At 46.6% G+C, this 18423-nt stretch overlaps 1 protein-coding gene across 1 annotated transcript; it reads right to left on the bottom strand.

The window, feature by feature from the left end:
* Positions 1–11870: 11870 nt before the first annotated feature.
* Positions 11871–18267, bottom strand: BNIP1 (BCL2 interacting protein 1). Its single transcript, XM_055811559.1, has 6 exons — positions 18110–18267; positions 17871–17963; positions 17654–17745; positions 17093–17194; positions 16180–16298; positions 11871–14065 (listed from the first exon to the last, which is right to left on the bottom strand). The coding sequence occupies exons 1-6, from the start codon at positions 18191–18193 to the stop codon at positions 13869–13871; spliced, it is 687 nt and encodes a 228-aa protein (XP_055667534.1). The 5' UTR covers positions 18194–18267; the 3' UTR covers positions 11871–13868.
* Positions 18268–18423: the final 156 nt, after the last annotated feature.

Genomic DNA, 18423 nt, shown 5'->3' with positions numbered 1-18423 from the left:
AGAGAGTTCAAGTGAGGAACAAGGCTCCTCCATCGCCCACTGAACACAGGCAAGCTGCAAAGACACGGGCAGAAATCCCTGCTTCCGAGTGCTTGGATGGGAAAATGCATGTGTGGGGGGGTGAGCGCAGGAAAGCCTGTGCACAGAGAGGAACTGACTTTTCAAAAGAGAAAATGCTTTCTGCTGACCTGAGCTAAAGATAGGATGAGCGCAACCAGCAGCTTTTTAAAGCAGCGGATCCCATCTTACCTGAACTCCCCAAGGAGGGGGACCGCACTTGCACCACGTACAGCATTTAACAGAGCTTTTCCCCCGCACGCTGGGATGGCCCACGGGGCCAGCATCTTGGTGAGTTGCTGGTCCTCCTGGGGACCTGGCTGTACCCCAAAATCCTGGAGGGACCTTTCCCTGAGCTGCTCCCCCATTATCCCAGCGCTCCGCCCGGGTACCACAGGCGGGCCCTTCCTTTATCACTTTGACTTTTGACCTTGGAACGGATGGGGCTGTGCCCTGCCACCACCACTGCTGCCATCCGGCACAAACCCCCTCCGCTCCCCGCCATGGGGGTGCTTTAAGTAAAAAAAAAGGGCATCGTGGTGATAGATTTGTCAAGACCAAGGGTCAAGTTTATGTTGATCTACAGGTGTCAGAAGCAATCCAATGATTAAGGTCCCTGAGAGGTCACCATAAATTCTCAGGGGGATGAAAATACCACGTAACTTGCTTGCAGATGTTGCAGAAGTAACCAGATAAGGTAAAGCAACCGCCCAGCGAGTGTTAGCAGACACCATTAGAGCAACAGGTGATGCCACAATGTTATTTTGCTGTAAGCCAAGGTGGCCAAACCTATAAAAAGGTGGAAGCATCAAGCAATCCAGGCCACTGTCAGGGCAAAATAAGGACATTTGTTTCAGCTTAAATTGGGGTGTCTTGGTTTGCACGAGACAAGAGGCAGCCTTTAATGCAAATGGTTTGCCCTTTTTGGTCAGCACTTTCCATGTATTTCGCTGACAGTTGTGAATTATACCCAACTCAAAAAATGTTTTTGTGAACATAATTATTTTAGAGTAGAATAGTTCAGTTGGAAGGGACCTACAGTGATCATCTATCCAATTGCCTGGTTTTGCAGACAGAAAAAACATTACATTAGGTACAGCTACAGCAGATACATAAAAAGAATCTCCTTGTCCTAGTTTCCAGCTCCTCAGCTAATGCCAACAGAATCGCAGAATCATTGAGGTTGGCAGAGACCTTTGAAATCATCGAGTGCAACCGTTAACCCAGCACTGCCAAACCCACCACTATAATGTCTCTAAGCACCACATCTACATGTCTTTTAAATACCTCCAGGGATGGTGACTCCACCATGTCCCTGGGCAGCCTGTTCCAACGCTTGACCACCCTTGCAGTTCTCCAAAGTGTTTGACAGTGGCCCGCCTGCACACCGCGATGCCCGAAGCCAGGGACCACACGGACCTTTCCGGCAACCGTGGCAGCTCAGGGTTGCTGTAACCGGAGCGTTTAAGCCCAGCAGTTATTGCAGAGCAGGATGCTCAATCCCTTTATCACGTCTCCTTTCCCTGCGGCAGCCAGAGCGAAGTCTAATTTTAAAAAGCAGTGATATGGTGCTGTTGCAGTCACACACGTTACAGCTAGTTGCTGGGTACTTAAATATAAATGTGCATAAGCCGTTCTATAGTTAGGCTATTATACAGTTGAATATATGGAGTTGAGTTAAGCAAAATGCAGAAAGCTAACTTACTAACTTGTTCAAGCTCAAAAGTTAAAATAGATGACTTGCCTATTTTATTTTTAGAGTAATTTTGGGATTAATAATCCAAAGTGTTTCTCTGATCTAACAAATAATTTTAATGAAACCAAGTTAATAATTTTAATGAAACCAAGTTAATAATCAAACTCCAATTTTTATCTGACTGCATTCCTTTGGAAGGATAACCTTTAACATAGTAAATCAAGGCAATGCATTTTCCTTCGCGGTATATTCCAATGAAAGTTAGAAATATAATGGATCTCATTGGAATTAATAAATCCTATTGAGATAGGAGAAACTCAGAGTTTAACTGAAAATAATTTTGAGTATCAAACCAAAAATTAGTATTAGACTGTTTATAATTTTTCTACAAAACTTAGAAAATTATATTCCAGTAAAGAGACTGTTAATGACAGCAAAACACTTATTACAGGAATAATATGCAATAAATCTGAGTACAGCACATCTTGGCTACCGTATGCAGCTGTTGCCATCAAGGCATAAAGATTAATTTTAGAAATATTTGTAGCATCTGCCTTGCAGAGTTTCAGCGCTAGTGGTCACTTAGAAGCAGTGTAACACGTTGCACGTATTTGTGCTTCTGCTTTCACCTGTGCGAGCCTCTGCCCTGCGCGGCGGGGCTGGGCACACGCTGCAGCGTTCTGCTGAGCAGTGCCCACAACAGCCAAGAGCACAGACAGTGATGCTTGCATCACGGCTGGTTTCTCCCATGTGTGACTGTGGGCCCAATCCTGGAGAAAGTTTTAAAACCACCTTTGCTACCTTTACCCATACGGAGCCCAAACATGCTGGAATTTGCGCCGTCTTTGCTCTGTTGAGGCTAGCTGGGTGAAATCGGTGTGGGGCTCGGCCAAACATTATTTCACAGTGCTACCTAGTGGCTTCTGGAATAAACGATCAGCTTGTCAAAATGCATTCTCCATATAGAACCTCAATGTGAAGTAAATATAAGCATATATAAAATCTAAACCTCCACAACTGCCTGAGATGGGTACGAGCTATATTTTTACCCTGTGGGGGGAAGGGAAGGAAAAAAAAAAAAAAAAGGAAAAAAATGCATAAGGACACTTGCACACTAATCCTAAGCATTTCTGACTGAATATTGATACACACGTGCACATCAACAACCTTATCCCAACCTCCTGCAGTGGTACTGGATGCCAGGGCAGGTGGCACCTTTATGTGAGAACCAGGATTTTTCCTCCCTCGGCACTGCTGGGGATTAGCACAGGGACACGGAGCTAGTGGCATTCACGGCCCTTCAGCCACCGTCCCTCCCCTTCACATCCCCTCTTACAGCATCAAGATGTTAATGCCAGACTCTGTGATCCGATTTTCCCAGATTTCCTGCCAGCATGAGGACACTCAGCAGAAGGAGCGTCAAAGCCTCCTCCCCTCCAAAACCCTTCCAGGCTCCTCTCAAACTTCCCTTTGCTCCATAACACCGACAGTGGTGCTGAACCGCCTTACACGCTGCTCAGTATCACCTCCTCCCTGCCACGCATCTGTCAGTCCATATTGATCTATATATATTGATCTATACATTTCCCAGCAGCGCAGGTGCCTCGGTGAAGGAGCTGTGCCATTGCCCCGCGTTCGTCCACGCAGCAGCCGGCACTGCCTGGGTGCCAGGTTTTAGGTGCTACGGCAGCACAAATAAATGAAGTCCTGCTGAAAACCGAGACGGCAGCCTGAGAGCCAAGCCTGGCAGGGTTCAGTGGAAGATGTTAAACCCAAGTATGAGACACGGCTGCTGGACGTGACAGTTCTCCCATATTTAGAAAGGGGACAACGGTACTTATTTCCCTGGGCGATGCCTTACGATCACCAGATGAAAGGAGTCGTGTAAGTACTAAGTAGTATTAATAGCCACAGGCATAATATATATATATGAGAATAATATAGTCAAACAATACTTAACAGTTATTTCCAATAGCAACATTTGTATAATGCCATTGACACTCAACTGCTGATAAGTCAGACACACTTAAGGAATTTTAATAAGCCTTTGAAAAGGTTTAACTGATGTGAATTAAGCCCTGAGATAATTTAGACACAGGGCTATCATTCTTCAGTTAAAAATAATTGATCTTGAACGCAAACGTCACATCTTACGCCCTAGTGTACAAAGGCAAAGAAGATGTCATGTGTCACCAGCAGCGTCTGGGGCTGATGGACATGTTCCTAGAGAAGCTGCAGGTCCCCCTGTGCCTGGACCACAGGAGGGACCTCGCGGCCCCTGTCACCCGGGGGAACTTTTTCTCCCATGGGGTCACGGATAAGGTACCTCACAGGAATAAGGTTCAGATATGTTAATTAACAATACATGTGTGGTTATTACTACAGCAATGCTAAATCCAGTGGCCTACGTCACAGTGGGTGAGCGCAGAAAAGGCTGCTACTATCTTTTGGCTTTAATCCACAAAAATAGCTCTGCTGCCACTCCTCTCTGGCAGAGGCAGAAGCAAAGTCTTCATCTAGAGTTTAGTACTGAACATAAAAGTTTTTTTCTTTTGGAGAGGAGTATTCTATATTTGCTCTTTGTTGTGCCAGGCGTTATGCTTTAGTAACTGGCCATTTCTCTCCCAAACTTGCTATCTTTTCTGGAGTCCTCTAACAGACACACAACGTAACGTCTTTTTGACAAGGTGATAAGACGAGAAGCTCTTTCTGAAATCTGCAAAACTAAACATCCACCCACATCTTTATAGAAATTAATTAACTTGCAGTAATGAGAATGTAAAATCCCACTTGCGGTCTTTCTTTCAGCATGAATATTGCCTTATTGTCTACAAAGTTATTTACCTTTAAGTTTGTGAAAGATCAGAAACTAAGTTTGGGTTAAAGTTTGCAATTACCAAAGATATTGGTGCAAAGACAAAACTATTTTAAACAAAGCTGAAGATAAAGAGAATTGTGGTTTTTTTGGTTGTGGGGTTTCTTTTTCCCTCTCTCTCCTTTTTGTGGCCAGTTGGTTTTGAATAAGCAAATTACTGGCACAAACCAGTCAGTGAAAGCTGGAGTCTGTGGCATGATGCTACTTACATTTTTGCTTCAGCTATATTCAAATATAATCTCTGACGTTTAAACAAATGGTAATAACATTATGATCCTTAGCAGCATTTGCAACTTTATATGCAAATGAAAAGAAGCAAAAGCAGTATGCTTTGAAAGAACCTGGCCTAAAAAGGAATTCTTCATTGTTTGACCCAAAATGTACAGCACTAACATACACATCACAGATTTTTTCTTTTTTTGAGAGATATATATACACACAGTATATATAACAATATACAGAACAGGGGAAGGCTCGCTTCTCTTGGAAACATCAACTATTTATCAGACACAGGACAGGAGTCTAACTGGATCAATAGACTTAATATAGAAAAATCTTATCTTTGTTTCAGACCAGCTAGCCACAATGTCAGCACCTAGATGCCACTGACAGAGTTATCTCCCATCAGCAATAACTGTTTGCTAGTTGGGTGACACCTAGGAAAAGCCAATAACCCAAACAGAAAAAATTTGTCTTGCTGTCCATTTTGAAGATAAACTGACCCACCCCTCCCCGGTCTTCATGCATTTATCAGGACCACAAAATAACACCTTGCCACCCGTGTGGGTTTCAGTTCCAAATCTCCAATCCCGTTGGGACGATGCAAACTGAAGAACTTGTGTGTACAATGAGACCAGACCCCCGGAGGGGTCAGGTCCGAAAGCGTCCTTGGATGTGATACTTAGCCATCATGCTGTTGAAAAGAAGAAAGCAAAAAGCTTTCATGTTGTTCTATATATATGTGGTTCTATCTATAGGGCCTGGTGTGCGCTGATCCCTGAGGAGACGTTCTCCCTGCCTGCCCTTTGGGCGCTTATCGCAGGACCAGAGGGACGCACGCAGCTTTATCACCCGGCCAGGCTCAGAGCAGCCGAGTGGCATTTTCCTTTCATGCAGCCACCAACACCAAGCGCAGGGCAAAGCGCTCCGCAGCACCGCGGCACAGCCCGCGACCCCGCCTGGCAGCCTCTACAAGCCGGAGATAAGTGGGATACGCAAGTCAGCTCTGATGTTGCAGCAGGAGACAAAGGTCAGGGGCGATAGCATCTGATCAGTCTCACGGTGCCAGGTTAAAAATAAAAGGAAGCCCAACTGGAAGTAAGAGCCTGACGGTGGTCTAAGGTATGGCGCGATGTCACAGCACCCCGGGGCGAGACCTTCACCAGGTTTGCACCTCACAGCTCCTACCAAATTATGATTTGCATGAGCTTTATCATTCATCCAGCGTTTTAGCACCCAAGCCATCGCCTGGAGGTGGGTGCAGGGCCATGATTACCGCAGCTCTGGCCTTAGAGGAGCACCCAGGGTCCATGCTGGCCCCGTGCCACTCGCTGCAGCACCACACAGACCCAGCTGGGCCCTTCCCGCTCGCACGGAGAAAGGGGGAACAGCTACTGCCTGAGGATGTGGCTGAGCAAAGAGAAACTGGCAAGTGCAAACGCTCCGAGATTATGATTTAGACACACGACACGTACATGATAGGCTTAAAATCATGACATTAAAAGCAATCCCCAAGCCAGAGGCAAATACAAATAAAAGCTGCTTCTTTATGAAGCATTGCACAGGGTTCACGTTTAAGGCGTGTGTTTGCTACTGTGAAGACCATGTACCTGCTCACGTAGAATGTGACACTTTTCACAATTCCATGGCGCCTGGAGCTGGGGGTTTGTTCCACATACGGCTCATGCCAGTGGGACCAGCAGCCCCAGTCCACAGTGGAGGGACTAACCTGGGAAATCAGTGCTGGCTTTACTGCCCTTAACCAGCTGCGTTTACAGGGGGACACAGACACAACCAGGTAACATTTTCCAGTGACCTTGCAGAAGCGTGAATAATTATAGACAGTAAATGACTTTAACATTAAACCACACATGCTGTGTATCTGCTAATTTGAGTGCAGATCTCAGTGTACATCACACAAAGGGCCAGGCCCTAAACCCAATTCAGTCAATAAAGATTCCCAGCTCCTTCCTCGGGCTGTAGCTCTCCATGTGGAAGAGGATCAAACCTTCAAGGCACAGTTACTGTGCACCAGTACACCCAGAGCATCTCTCTTGAAGCATCACCCAAAGACATTGGCACAAACTCTTCCATTGCACGTTCCTGTGAGAAAACCAAAACCTCAGCCGAGCGGGACTGTCATTTGCCTTGTTGCAAGGAGCAGCCCATTTGGTACCATTTCCTATAAGCGGGCAGATTCAGTGTAACAGTCTCAGCTTGAACAAGTCCACCACCAGCTGCAGGGACAGGCACCCGCATTGAGCCGGTCCACACCCAGCTTTAGAGAGTGGCAGGATGATGCCAGAGCCCTCAGGTGCATTTTATACGGCTGAAAGCCTGGTGGCACGATGGGACAGATGCAGAGGTAGCAGGTTGTGTGACTCCCAGGTGCAATTAGACCATCGGTCAAAGATTCCAGCAGAGCCCGCAACCAGGAGGACATCAGTTTTCAGGAATGGGTTATCCCTGTTTGACTGGCAGCTTGGAAAGTGTTTATTCAGTGAGTATTTGATGTGACCACAGACGTTCACAGTACACTGGGCAACTAGAAAGATATGATACTGTTCCAGATACCACAGTAGTTAGCTACATGCTTAACACAACATGAATTTAAATGATGTGATTTGAGATTTGTTCTCAGGAAGCACTGGCATGTTAATTTTTTTTTCCCTACCAAGCTTTGAGCAATGCAGTACAAATCAGAAAAAGATGAGAAGTCTGACTTCTCTACCTGTGAACATTTTAGATTCAGTTAACCTTTTTATTTATTTGTAGATAAATGACAAACCCTGTAGCCATCAAATCTTGAAAAGATTACATCGACATCAATTGATCCCTTTATTCCCTAGCAAGCAAACTTTTAAGATGCACATGACTGAGAAACAGTCAGTGGTATCGTCAACTGCTGCATTAGAAGAGAGAACAAAACGTTGTACTAAAATTTCAAGTATGAATAAAAGGTCTTTCCACCTCTTTTAAGTGGAAATTATTTCTCAGCTAATGTAAAGTGTACCATACTTAAAAGTACAAATAAGGACCGAACAGGGGCAGAGAGATGTGACTGCTCAGCCCAGAGAAGAGGCGGCTTCTTATCAAGGGGAAAGGGATCTTATCCACCTGTAGAAACACCTGAAGGGAGGGTGCATCCGTGAGTGAGCCAGGCTCTTTCCAGTGGTGCCCAGTGACAGGATCAGAGGCAATGGACACAAACTGAAACAGAGGAAGTTCCTTCTGAACATCAGGAAACATGGGTTTTTGCTGTGTGGGTGACCAAGCAATGGAGCAGGCTGCCCAGGGAGGTTGTGGGGTCTCCATCCCTGGAGATATTAAAAAGACACCTGGCCACAGTGCTGGGCAACAGCTCTAAGTGGCCTGCTTGAGCAGGGGCTTGGACCAGGTGACCTCCAGAGGTCCCTGCCAACCTCAGCTGGTTCTGCGGCGCTGAGAAACGTGGATAAACAGAGCAACAGCAAAGAAAACTTCCAGCCCTATCAAAAGGGCTAAGTTCCGAAGCAAGGTTCCAGTTCTCACCAACTACTCTCAGAGAAAGGGTAGCAATCAGAAAAAAATTCATTTCAGCTATTGGAAAAAAATTAATTGGGAGATACTTGGCATTTATACCACAGAGCATCGGGACTGGCCCACAGCGCTGCTGCAGTTCTGCTCAGGCAGCACCGAGTGCATTTGGCTGTGGCACAGAGCACCTGCTGCCTGGTTGGAGAGCACTCACCTCACCTGCACCGGGCAGAGCCACAGCAAGCGCTCAGGCACCAGCCACGCGAAGGGCTTGGTGGTCTCTGCAGCAATAAACAATCACAAAGACTCCACACCTTACTAAAATATTTGCTTAAGACTCATCTTCTGACGGCATCACACCTTTAAAAACCGGGAGGCGAAGCAACAGTGAGCAGATTTTCCCCACTCCCAAAGAAGAGCCCCATGTATTTGCAGACAAGTATGCACATGCCCCCTGGATATTCTCAGCCCCCAAAGATTCCAGCCTGACTTGCTCTGGACCACTTGGCATGTGATAGCAGCCACGCACATTTGGCAGAGACATTTTTAGAAACTTCCAAGCTATGAATTCACCCTTCCATTTTGGTAAAGCTAGTTATGTGGAAAGCATTTCAAAAGCAGAACTTCAAATACAAACTTAATTTTCCCCTTAATTCTTAGTGGGGTGGAAAAGGATATTACACTCTTCATTTATTTTCCCACAGAGGGTTATCCTGTAATATTTTTGTATTAGCTGACACTATAATCAACAACAAAATAATTATTAAGGCAAATCAATTCAGCACAGTTATGCTGTACGTTAAAACTATTTCCAGTTCTTTCCCTCGGGTGCGTGTTTTATTGCAATCACTAAAAAGTGACTTTCCTTGAAAACATACATCTGACTAAATGCTACGGAAGTGACCTTCACGCTGGACACTTCAGGGGTGTAGTGGGGAGGTGTGTGTGACCCCAGCTACAGCGACACAGACACCCAGCAGGCATCAGCTCCTGCCCACAGGCTTTCCATCACGGCCATGTAGGGCCACCAGGAGCACATCTGCAAGCACATCTGCATCCACAGCCTGCTGACCACGTGCTGGCAACACAGCTAAGTATCTGACAGCACTGTCTGGCTCCTGACACACCGAGGGTCGACTTCCAGGTGTCCTCCCCTTTTCCACAGGTGTTCAGAAAAAGCAAACTGGTCTCGGTAGGCCAGAGTCCATGGGCAGAACCTGGCACCAACCCTCACAAACCAGCAAGCTCTAAACCTCTAAATCCACTGAGGCATCAGAACTGCCCCATCCTCATCCTTAAGTAGCTCCAGCTGCACAGCAAAACACCCACAGCCCTTCACATGGCTCCAGCCCCCTTTGCCAGGAGGACACAGTTAATTAAGAACCACTCAGCTGATGAGCAGGAGTTCATTAACCCATAACCACTTGACTGCTACCAGCTGTCTGTCTCAGCCCCCAAACCCCACGGCAAGATTTCAGGCCCTTTTTAACTCATAGTAGTTCCTTACTCCTTGTTTTAAAAGAGCATTATTCTTTAAAGGATGATTTTCACTGCAACCGTTTTGTGATGGTGAATCCCACTTTCCGGTGCCCGCAGAGCACGTACCTGCCCCGGTGGGTGGGAGAACGCTCCAGGCAGCAGCAGGAGGACTCCCATGTGCTCTCACTTGTGCATGAACCCTCCAGCACACCCTGAATGCCTCTCCAGAGCCCTCTCTCTTTCTTCCTCTAAAGCTCCTCAAACACCTTCTGCTTCCAAAGTCCTGGAGCTCCTGGCCTCAGGAGGGCTCCAACCCTTCACTCCCGAGTCACCCCCAAGCCCGAAAGCACAGAGGGAGCAGAGGCCATCCTCTTCCCACCATCCCCGATACACGTGCTGCGCTTGTCAGGGCAAAACTGAAGGGTTTTGCTACTCTCTTTCAAAGAAAACGGCGTGATGCTCATTTTTGGCTTTCACAACACAACCCTAGGGCACGCAGCAAAAGCAAGACCCTGAGACACACCATCCTGGATGATTAAAACCCCATCTCCATATTCAAAGTAGCCACGGAGACCAGCGGGCTGCCCAAAAGGCAGAAGATGCAAATATAAATCCCCCTGTAGACACAGGAGAACCGCACAAGCCCAACTTTCCGCGCTCCGTGGATAAACATTGCGAGCATCAGACAGCAAAGAGCCAGGCACAGCCACCTCCTCTTCCCACTGCACTGCTCCTGCTCACTTATTCAAAAAATTAGAAAAGGGGACCTACCTTCAAGCCAGGAGGGAGGTCTGCAGGTAAGGAGCAAGCCAGATGCCATGCCGTAGCCTGGAGGGCCGGTGTTTGAGCATGCCCACCGAGCCACCCCCAGCTGAGGGTCGTACGGGCTGATGGAGGCACCCGTGCCACCCCTAGCCGCCAGTACCCAGCCACCAAGCCAGGGCGTCTGCCCAGGCACCACCGGGGGTGGCTGGCCCTCAGGTTAGAGATGGTGCTTCACTAAATCACCCTTCTTACTCCAAAGAGGAAATAACATTTATCTCGCTGGCTCCACTGATTATTTCTTTCCAGGTCTGCAGCCCACCAGGAGTCTGGGTGTCTTCTGGCTGCCTATGGAAGGGAACGGCTCAAGCACCGAGTGCTGCTGTGTCCCAGGGAGGATTTCTACTCTTCCCCTCTCCCAAAAGGATCAGCTGTCCTTGATTTTTTTCCCCTTGTTTCCTTTCTCTCTAAGGTCTGTAAATGGACAGTGTACACAGAGCAAGTAGGTATGTTTACAAAAGGACTAGATTTTTTTAATGCAATCTGGATGCAGCAGAAAACAAATATCATAAGGAAGGTCCTCAAGTTATTTTTTCCCCTCAGGGTCTTCCAGCAGGTCAGGGTCTGAAACCTAAGATTTCAGTAACAACCTCAGGACAGAACAAAAGCCTAAGACATTCAGCAACAGACCTTTTATTTTCCTCCAAACTGCTACGTTACTATCTCCGTGCAAAAAGATCACCCCTTAAAACAAACTTTACTGAAATTCTCAGCAGTGTGAGAAAGCTGCTGCTTTTTTTAAAGGCTGATCTACGTTCAGATGGGAGCATGTCACAAAGAGAAACGCTGTGAAACTTCCTGCAGTCGCGCTGCACCACTGCTTACAGCAGAGCTCTCTCCTCTGCTTAGCCTCCCGGTATCTCAGGGAGCAGCAACATCCTATTTTTATATTGCATCCACATGAGGGAGGAAATACTGAAATAACTAGTGTTTGACCACCTGCAGGTACCGTGTTTCAGAAAGACGAGACTGTTTTCGGCTGAAAGAAATAAAGCCACACTGCTACATCTGGCCTAGGAGCAGGAAGCAGTGCATAAAAAGAGAATTTTATTGACTGCTCTGAAGTTGCATCTGATAGCACTGCGCTGCTCACCTGGGGAATAGGAACTGCTGCACAGCAATTCATTTGAAACATAATTACAGTTTAAATAATCTTCATGTCTTAAATATTATTTGTATTTACAGCCACATTTTCCAAGACAGGGGGACAGGCGAACACACTTTTATTACCCTTTCGATGCTTGTACATTCTGAGCAGAGGGGCACAAGGACTGGGTTCCGGAGGGGGCAGGAGCCCAGTGCTAGAGACACAACTGCCAGCATCACTGAGCAGGATGAAACCTGCTCCACTGTGGCCCCAACTCGCAGACTACAAAACACTTGTAGTATACAAACCTGACCTTGGTTAGCAGCGTGCTTATCAGAAGACTTCTTACCAAAGCAACGCTTTTATTATTACCAAAAAGCACACATTCATCAGCTTTGTGCGTTTCCCTTTTTTAAGCTGAGTAATTTCTCTGTTATTCAAAACTAGAACACGCACATTGTCAATTTATTTCAATCTTTGTGTAATTCTGTATCTCAGGAAAGGCTATTACGAAGGCTGCACTAAAAATCGATGAATAAAACGGTACAGACAAAGCCACATCCATGCTGTCTAGCCTGCATATTACAGGACTTCCAGTGCGAGGAAACGCTCCAGACTCCCAGGCAGTAGTGCCCTCTGTGGGATACACCACTCCCAGCGCCGAGGTTACCAAACGCCTCGCTACTACATGAGTAAGAAAGGCTCAGGAACCGACTCTGCAGGCAGAGCCCTTGATTCTGAACTCCATTACACTTTCCAGCTTTTCTTATTTATGCATAGACACACCATCGTCACTTCCACTGTCCTGTACTCCAGTTTGGATTACTACAACCTACTTCCTCTTCTGTATTTAGCCAGGCTTGTAGCAGCTGCCAGCAAAAGGGTAAATTGTGACCGCTGATAAGATCTAGTAAATTAATATTAGAATGACAAAGTAATAGTCTGGTCATCTCTCCTCCCTAAATGTACTATGGAGAACTACCTACAAAGGTAACCTAGCCTCAAATTTCACATAAATTTATACACCGTAATTTGCTTGACATCATGTTTCCTAACATATATATTTTTTAAAAAAAGTTTACTTCTGACTACTAAATTAAGGCAGTATTTAACCATTCTGTGAGAATTTCCTAAACCATATGTCAACATTACCAGTCAGCTCTGAAGAAGCAATAAAACAATTTCCAGAGGCAACATCAGTTTTAAGAACGCTGCAGTGCAGTTTGTGCTACTTCCAGGTACTATGTGGAGTGTGGCAGGCTGGCATTTATGCTATTAAAGCAAATCAACTCCCACTACTGAAGAACAAAACCTCTTGCAATGATTACCTGAGAAAAGATCAACCCTACGAGCAAGAAAACCTTACAAACATACAACATGGCAGTGGAATTTTATAAAGAAAAGGAGCAAAAAGGTTTTTGATTTCAACAGATTCGCAATGCAATTCTCAAATATATCGTGTGAATGAACAGTAACAAATGGGGCCCCATGTTTGCTTTGGACGGAGCCCTCCTAAGGAACACAGCCAGACTGCACGTGTGCTATGCTCCCAGAAAAAAAACAACCTGTAAGCAACTGCTGCTGTTAAGTATTAAGCAGAATTTTCACATGGGAAGTTGTTCAGGCTCTTTCAATCCATTAGACTTTGTTTTTAAACAAAACTCAGTTTACATAGATACAATAAATATTTATTAACGGAATGTATGTGAGTTTCTTTCATCCTTCCTCTTACTTTCGGCACCTTACACACAGGTATCAAAGCAGCTTCCAGTCCATGCCAAGGACAAAAGTGAATTTCAAGGCAAAATGAAGGGAGGTTGAAAGTTAAGACTGGCACCTTTCAGCGCCTCCTTCCTCACGTGTTTGGTTCCCCAAACCTACAGGCAAAGTGGTGTTTCTTCTTTCCATACCTTGCTCTACCTGCTTCTTCCCACCTCATGCTCATTTAAGCTCTTCTTAGGCAGGTCACATGCTCTGCGGGAACAGTATAAAGTCATGCCTGCTCTAATGCTCTTTCAGCTATTGCAATATCCCTTTATGATTTTATTTAAAAGCCCTACCATTATTACTCCATCTCTTTCTGATCTTTTGTAATAGTTCAGTTTAGCTTTGGAATTTTACAAAAATGGAAAGAGTCTTTTTTTCAAAATATAGAGCACCGTGGCTAGGAATAAGGCAAGGGCGAGAAAGATGAGCAGCTTGTCCGTCAGTTCCCTGCGATTGTACTTTGTTATGAGCTTTCGCCCCAACTGAATTGTCCCAGACATGGACTTAAATTCTTCATTTGCTTCCAGGATGGTTCGTGAAGAATTGGCTGAAATTAAGGGGAAGAAAGAATAGAAATCAGCTAGTTGTGCTTCAAAAATACATGACAAAGGCTACAAGCATGCAATATTTGGCAATACAGACAGTGCCTGGGAGATCCTTCTAGGTCAGACTGACTTATGGGTAAGACAAATGCAGACTGTTCTTGCAGAGGCTTTCACAACTCATTAGTCTTGACGTGCTAAAGAAAAATGCAAAGCAAAGCAAGAGTACTGAATGGCTTAAAGGCCCTACGTCCTGTTGCTGAATTTTTGATTTTCAGGTTACCAGATAAAAATCTAGTTCAGATTTTTTATGAACAAAGTCAGTGCTACCTGAGAGCTCGCTAGAAGCAGAGTGAAATAAGAACGGTGCTTGAACCACCGATTTAAGGGGGAGAGATCACCATCACTGTCAGCAGCACCTCTAAGCAGCAGTAGGACAGGTCAGTATTTGAATATATTAAATGCACAACTGAAACTGTTCCCCCAAGCTAGAACCTGAATCAGTGTGATTCAGATGAGATTGCAGAAAGTGAAAAAGCAGCATGCAGCAGCAAGAGATCCTTAATTACTCAGCTCTAACAATTTAAACAGTTTTTAACAGTTATTTTTGGCAATCATAATTCTTTGGGGCTTTTTTCCTAATAAAAAACCCCAGAAAATCAACTAGGGAAAAAGTGCGTTGATTGGTCTCAACTAAAGACAGAATTTGAAGATATTCCAAAACAGTAAGATGGTACATCGGTTCCTTTCAACTTCTCTTTCCCTGTGAGACAATAAACAAGCAAACAAACAAATGCCCCAAGCTCCTCAGCCTTCCTCCTTTCAAATTACTGTACGAAAGCAAAAGCCCAGGAGTTCCCTTTTTCTTATATTACAGAACGCACACCCTGTACAGCAGTGAATGCGGGTAACACACTCTCTACTGAACTGACTGATTAAAGACAGGCCAAGCTCCAAGTGTGTTACAGAAACAAGCATAGTAGAAACACATCCGTAATATTTTTCAAACCATTACATACCATCTTAAAGAAGCATTTTGATCCAAATGAAAATAGAAAACTTGTTTCACATTGTTAATGACGAAGTAGAGCTTCCCTGCTTCGTGGCTGCATTTATTCACTGCCTACTGGGAAAGGACTTGCTCAGAAAAAAGGAAACTCTAACTACTGATTCAGAATTTGCAGCTGGGTTTTGTAAATGACCTTTGATGGTTTTTCCCTTGATGAACTCCAAGCGCTGTTCAGTCAGAAACAGGGTGAAAAAGTGTCTGTCAAACTGTCTTTTTAATGGGAGAAGAAACATGCTACTTTTACATGAACAAACCGTGCCCAGCTGCCATCCTCAGATAGGGGCAGAAAACAAGGAAGGCAAAAGCTGTGTTATTTATCCTCATCTTTAAACTGTTCTCTCTTCTGCCCAAAAGCACAGCTAGTAAGAGGCCCAGGCAACATAGATCCAACTTCTGAACGCTTCATGAATCAGCAGTTGTGACAGGTCACTTGATTTATTGTCTTAGGAGTCTAAGCCAAAGAACTGGGTGAAATCTTGGTTTCACAGTCCCTGATGCACTGCTGACAGAGCAAGTGACCTCGGGTTCAAGTCACTTGATCTCCCTCTCTCTTAGTCATCCCAGCTGGATGGAGACTGGGTGAAAACAGTCCTCCACACACACTGTTCCCTCTGTGTATGGACCTGTACCCACGCTTTTATTTTCCCTACCGATACCAAATGCATGGCAGGACAGCAGCACAGAGTAACACCAAACACACCCTTAGCACGATGTGAACTCACATGGCTTTTACAATTGCTTTTATGTGAAACTAAAACAAAAGCTCCTCACCCTGCCCCCTTCTTCCTGCCCTCTTACTTTTCATTATCGTGAAACAGAAACGCCAACAAACAGGTCCATGCAATGTATATTATTATTTTCTATTTATGTCAAACTGTAAGAGGAGTTCTGCTGGATGGCCCTTCAATTATCATTGTAGTACGTTCTCCTACAGCAAAGCACATGTCCACTATGCTCCATGCCACGTCCGTTTGTGTCTCCCTACTCTAACAGAACTGGCAAAAGGTGCTTCAATCATCTAATCCATACCCAAACCCCAAACATCTGTACCTAGGGTTTGCACAGTCTCCTCACTCTGCTGGACTTGTTGTGACATCATCCTGCTAATGCCCATCAGACTCTCTGTGATGTTACTTGCACTCTCTGCCAGACTTTCCTTTGTAGTCTTCCTGGAAAAGAAAGGTAAAAAGTAAAGCAGGAAGGGATAAAATTATGTCTGCAGGTACTGTGGGGGAAATGCTGCCGCCAGAGAGCTTAGAACAGAGCTTGGCACCAAACACTTCCGCCACTGTACAAAAGACTCAACTATTTTTTACAGCATGAGAAATTCAGATTATCTTCACTAAACATTAAAAAAAACCCAAAACCCCACGGAACATTAAAGTAATGAACCAAAACAACTGCTAGTGGCTCAGAATCTCACAGGGGCCCGTATTTCACAACTTACTCATCCATGACTTCAGTATGAGCTGGTATGGAAGCACTGATACCACTTTATTATCCTGGGTATCCCATTTGTTGCTTTCAATACAGGAACCGTGTACACTTACATCCAGATTTGCATGTGAGAACAGCTTCCATAGTGATCCACTACTTATAATATACTTATAACCCTGACTGGAATCAATGTAAAAGGTGGTCAGAAAAACTATGAAGGCTCACTTTTCTACTTAGACAAGCCAACACCAAGAAAACATGAAATGACCACAATCCTTAACAGTTTAAATCTTCACAAAAGGTAAATGCACTCATTAGAAACCATGTAGCCCAAGGTTCATTGCAGCTGTTACAAGGCTGCAAAGGGAAGGTGAGGGCCAGCAACAGATTTCCTTCCTGGCACCTTAGAAAAGCTACGTTCCAGATAAAATTAAATAACTTAAAACCATCATGTCGCTTCCATTCAAAACTAGTGAATATAGCATACGCTGCTTAAAGCTCAGATCACAGTGGGATGGTCTAATACCTGTGTCTTAAGGAGTCTCTTCCCTGCAGCAGTTGATCTTTCTCAGAGTTGTCGATAGCAATTTTGCAAGCTAGATTCGCCTTTCTCCAAGCTGCCTGATTGCTGAAATCACAAGAGGACAACGTTGTAACACGATGGGAACAGCTTGCAAGCAAAAACTATTTTCACAGAGCAACCACCACTGAAACTGAGAACCCCAGTGATGCGTGGACTTTGTATCACACCACAGAACAACAAAACACTTGCTATCATTTCTTCTCCGAAGTGTATAGCTTATGAGGCGAGGGAAGAAGAAAACTGTGCCAGCTGTGAAATGACAGACTCTCAAGCCACCTGCTTACAGGGTCAGCTCCTCAAAGGGTTGGACCATGGTGATGGTGTCAGGACAGGAGAGAGGAAAGCAGAAGGCGGCAGTCCTGTCCTTTCTACCCCTCATCTGCTCTTGGTCTTGGGCAACACAGCACCGTGTCAGTGCCAGCACAGGCGCTGCTCGGCGCTGGGGGAGGCTGGATCACCTCAGGGTGCAGGGGGCCTGCAGGGAGCAGGGGCTGCCCGACCCACCTCAGCATTTGCTTCTTGTGGTTTTCCACCTCCCGCAGCAAGGCCTGCTTCTCCGACTCCTTATCCTGCTCCTTGGCCATCTGCTCCAGCTCCTGTGGTGCAAAGCCGCAACACGAAAATCCCATCAGGGCCTGGGGCCCAGCGGCGAGCCAGAAGCGGGCTGACGCCACAGCCCCCCCCGCCGGGCCGGCCCCCCGCCCCCGGCCCTCGGCCTCACCTGGATGCGGCCGCGGAGGTGGCGGAACTTCTCCTTCACGACGGCGTTGAGCTCCGTGAGGGCGCCGAGCGGCCCCGGGCAGTCCCGGATGTCCTGCAAGGCAGCGGCCCGGTCAGCGCGGCCCGCGCCGGGCACCCCCCCCCGGGCACCGCACACACACCCCCGGGCACCCCCCGCAAAGCAGCGGCCGCCCCGCAGCCCCGGCAGGGGGAACCCGCCGCGGGGGCGGGCGGCGGTACCTGCACGGCCGCCTTGATCTCCAGGTCGAACTTGACGATCTCCTGGTGGCAGACCCGCACCGGCACGCCGCCGGCCGCCGCCATCTTGCGCGGGAAGGGAGAGGCCGCGGCTCCGCCGCCGGCCCGCGGGCGCCGCCTGTGGGCACCGAGGAGCGGGCAGGGGCGGGCGCCTCCCCGGGCCTTGTGCCGCCGCCGCGGGGCTGCGCTGAGGGGCCGGCGGCGGCCCGGTGCTGAGTACCGCGCGGCGCGTCCCTCCGCGCTGCCAGCCCCGTAGCCCTGCGGGTGGCGGGCGGCCCGTCAAGCACAAGGCGGCT

The sequence above is a fragment of the Falco peregrinus genome, chromosome 8 (assembly GCF_023634155.1).
Source record: "Falco peregrinus isolate bFalPer1 chromosome 8, bFalPer1.pri, whole genome shotgun sequence".
Taxonomy (NCBI): Eukaryota; Metazoa; Chordata; class Aves; order Falconiformes; family Falconidae; genus Falco; species Falco peregrinus.
The sequence above is the reverse complement of the archived record's forward strand: the minus strand, read 5'-3'. Positions and strand labels throughout refer to the sequence as shown.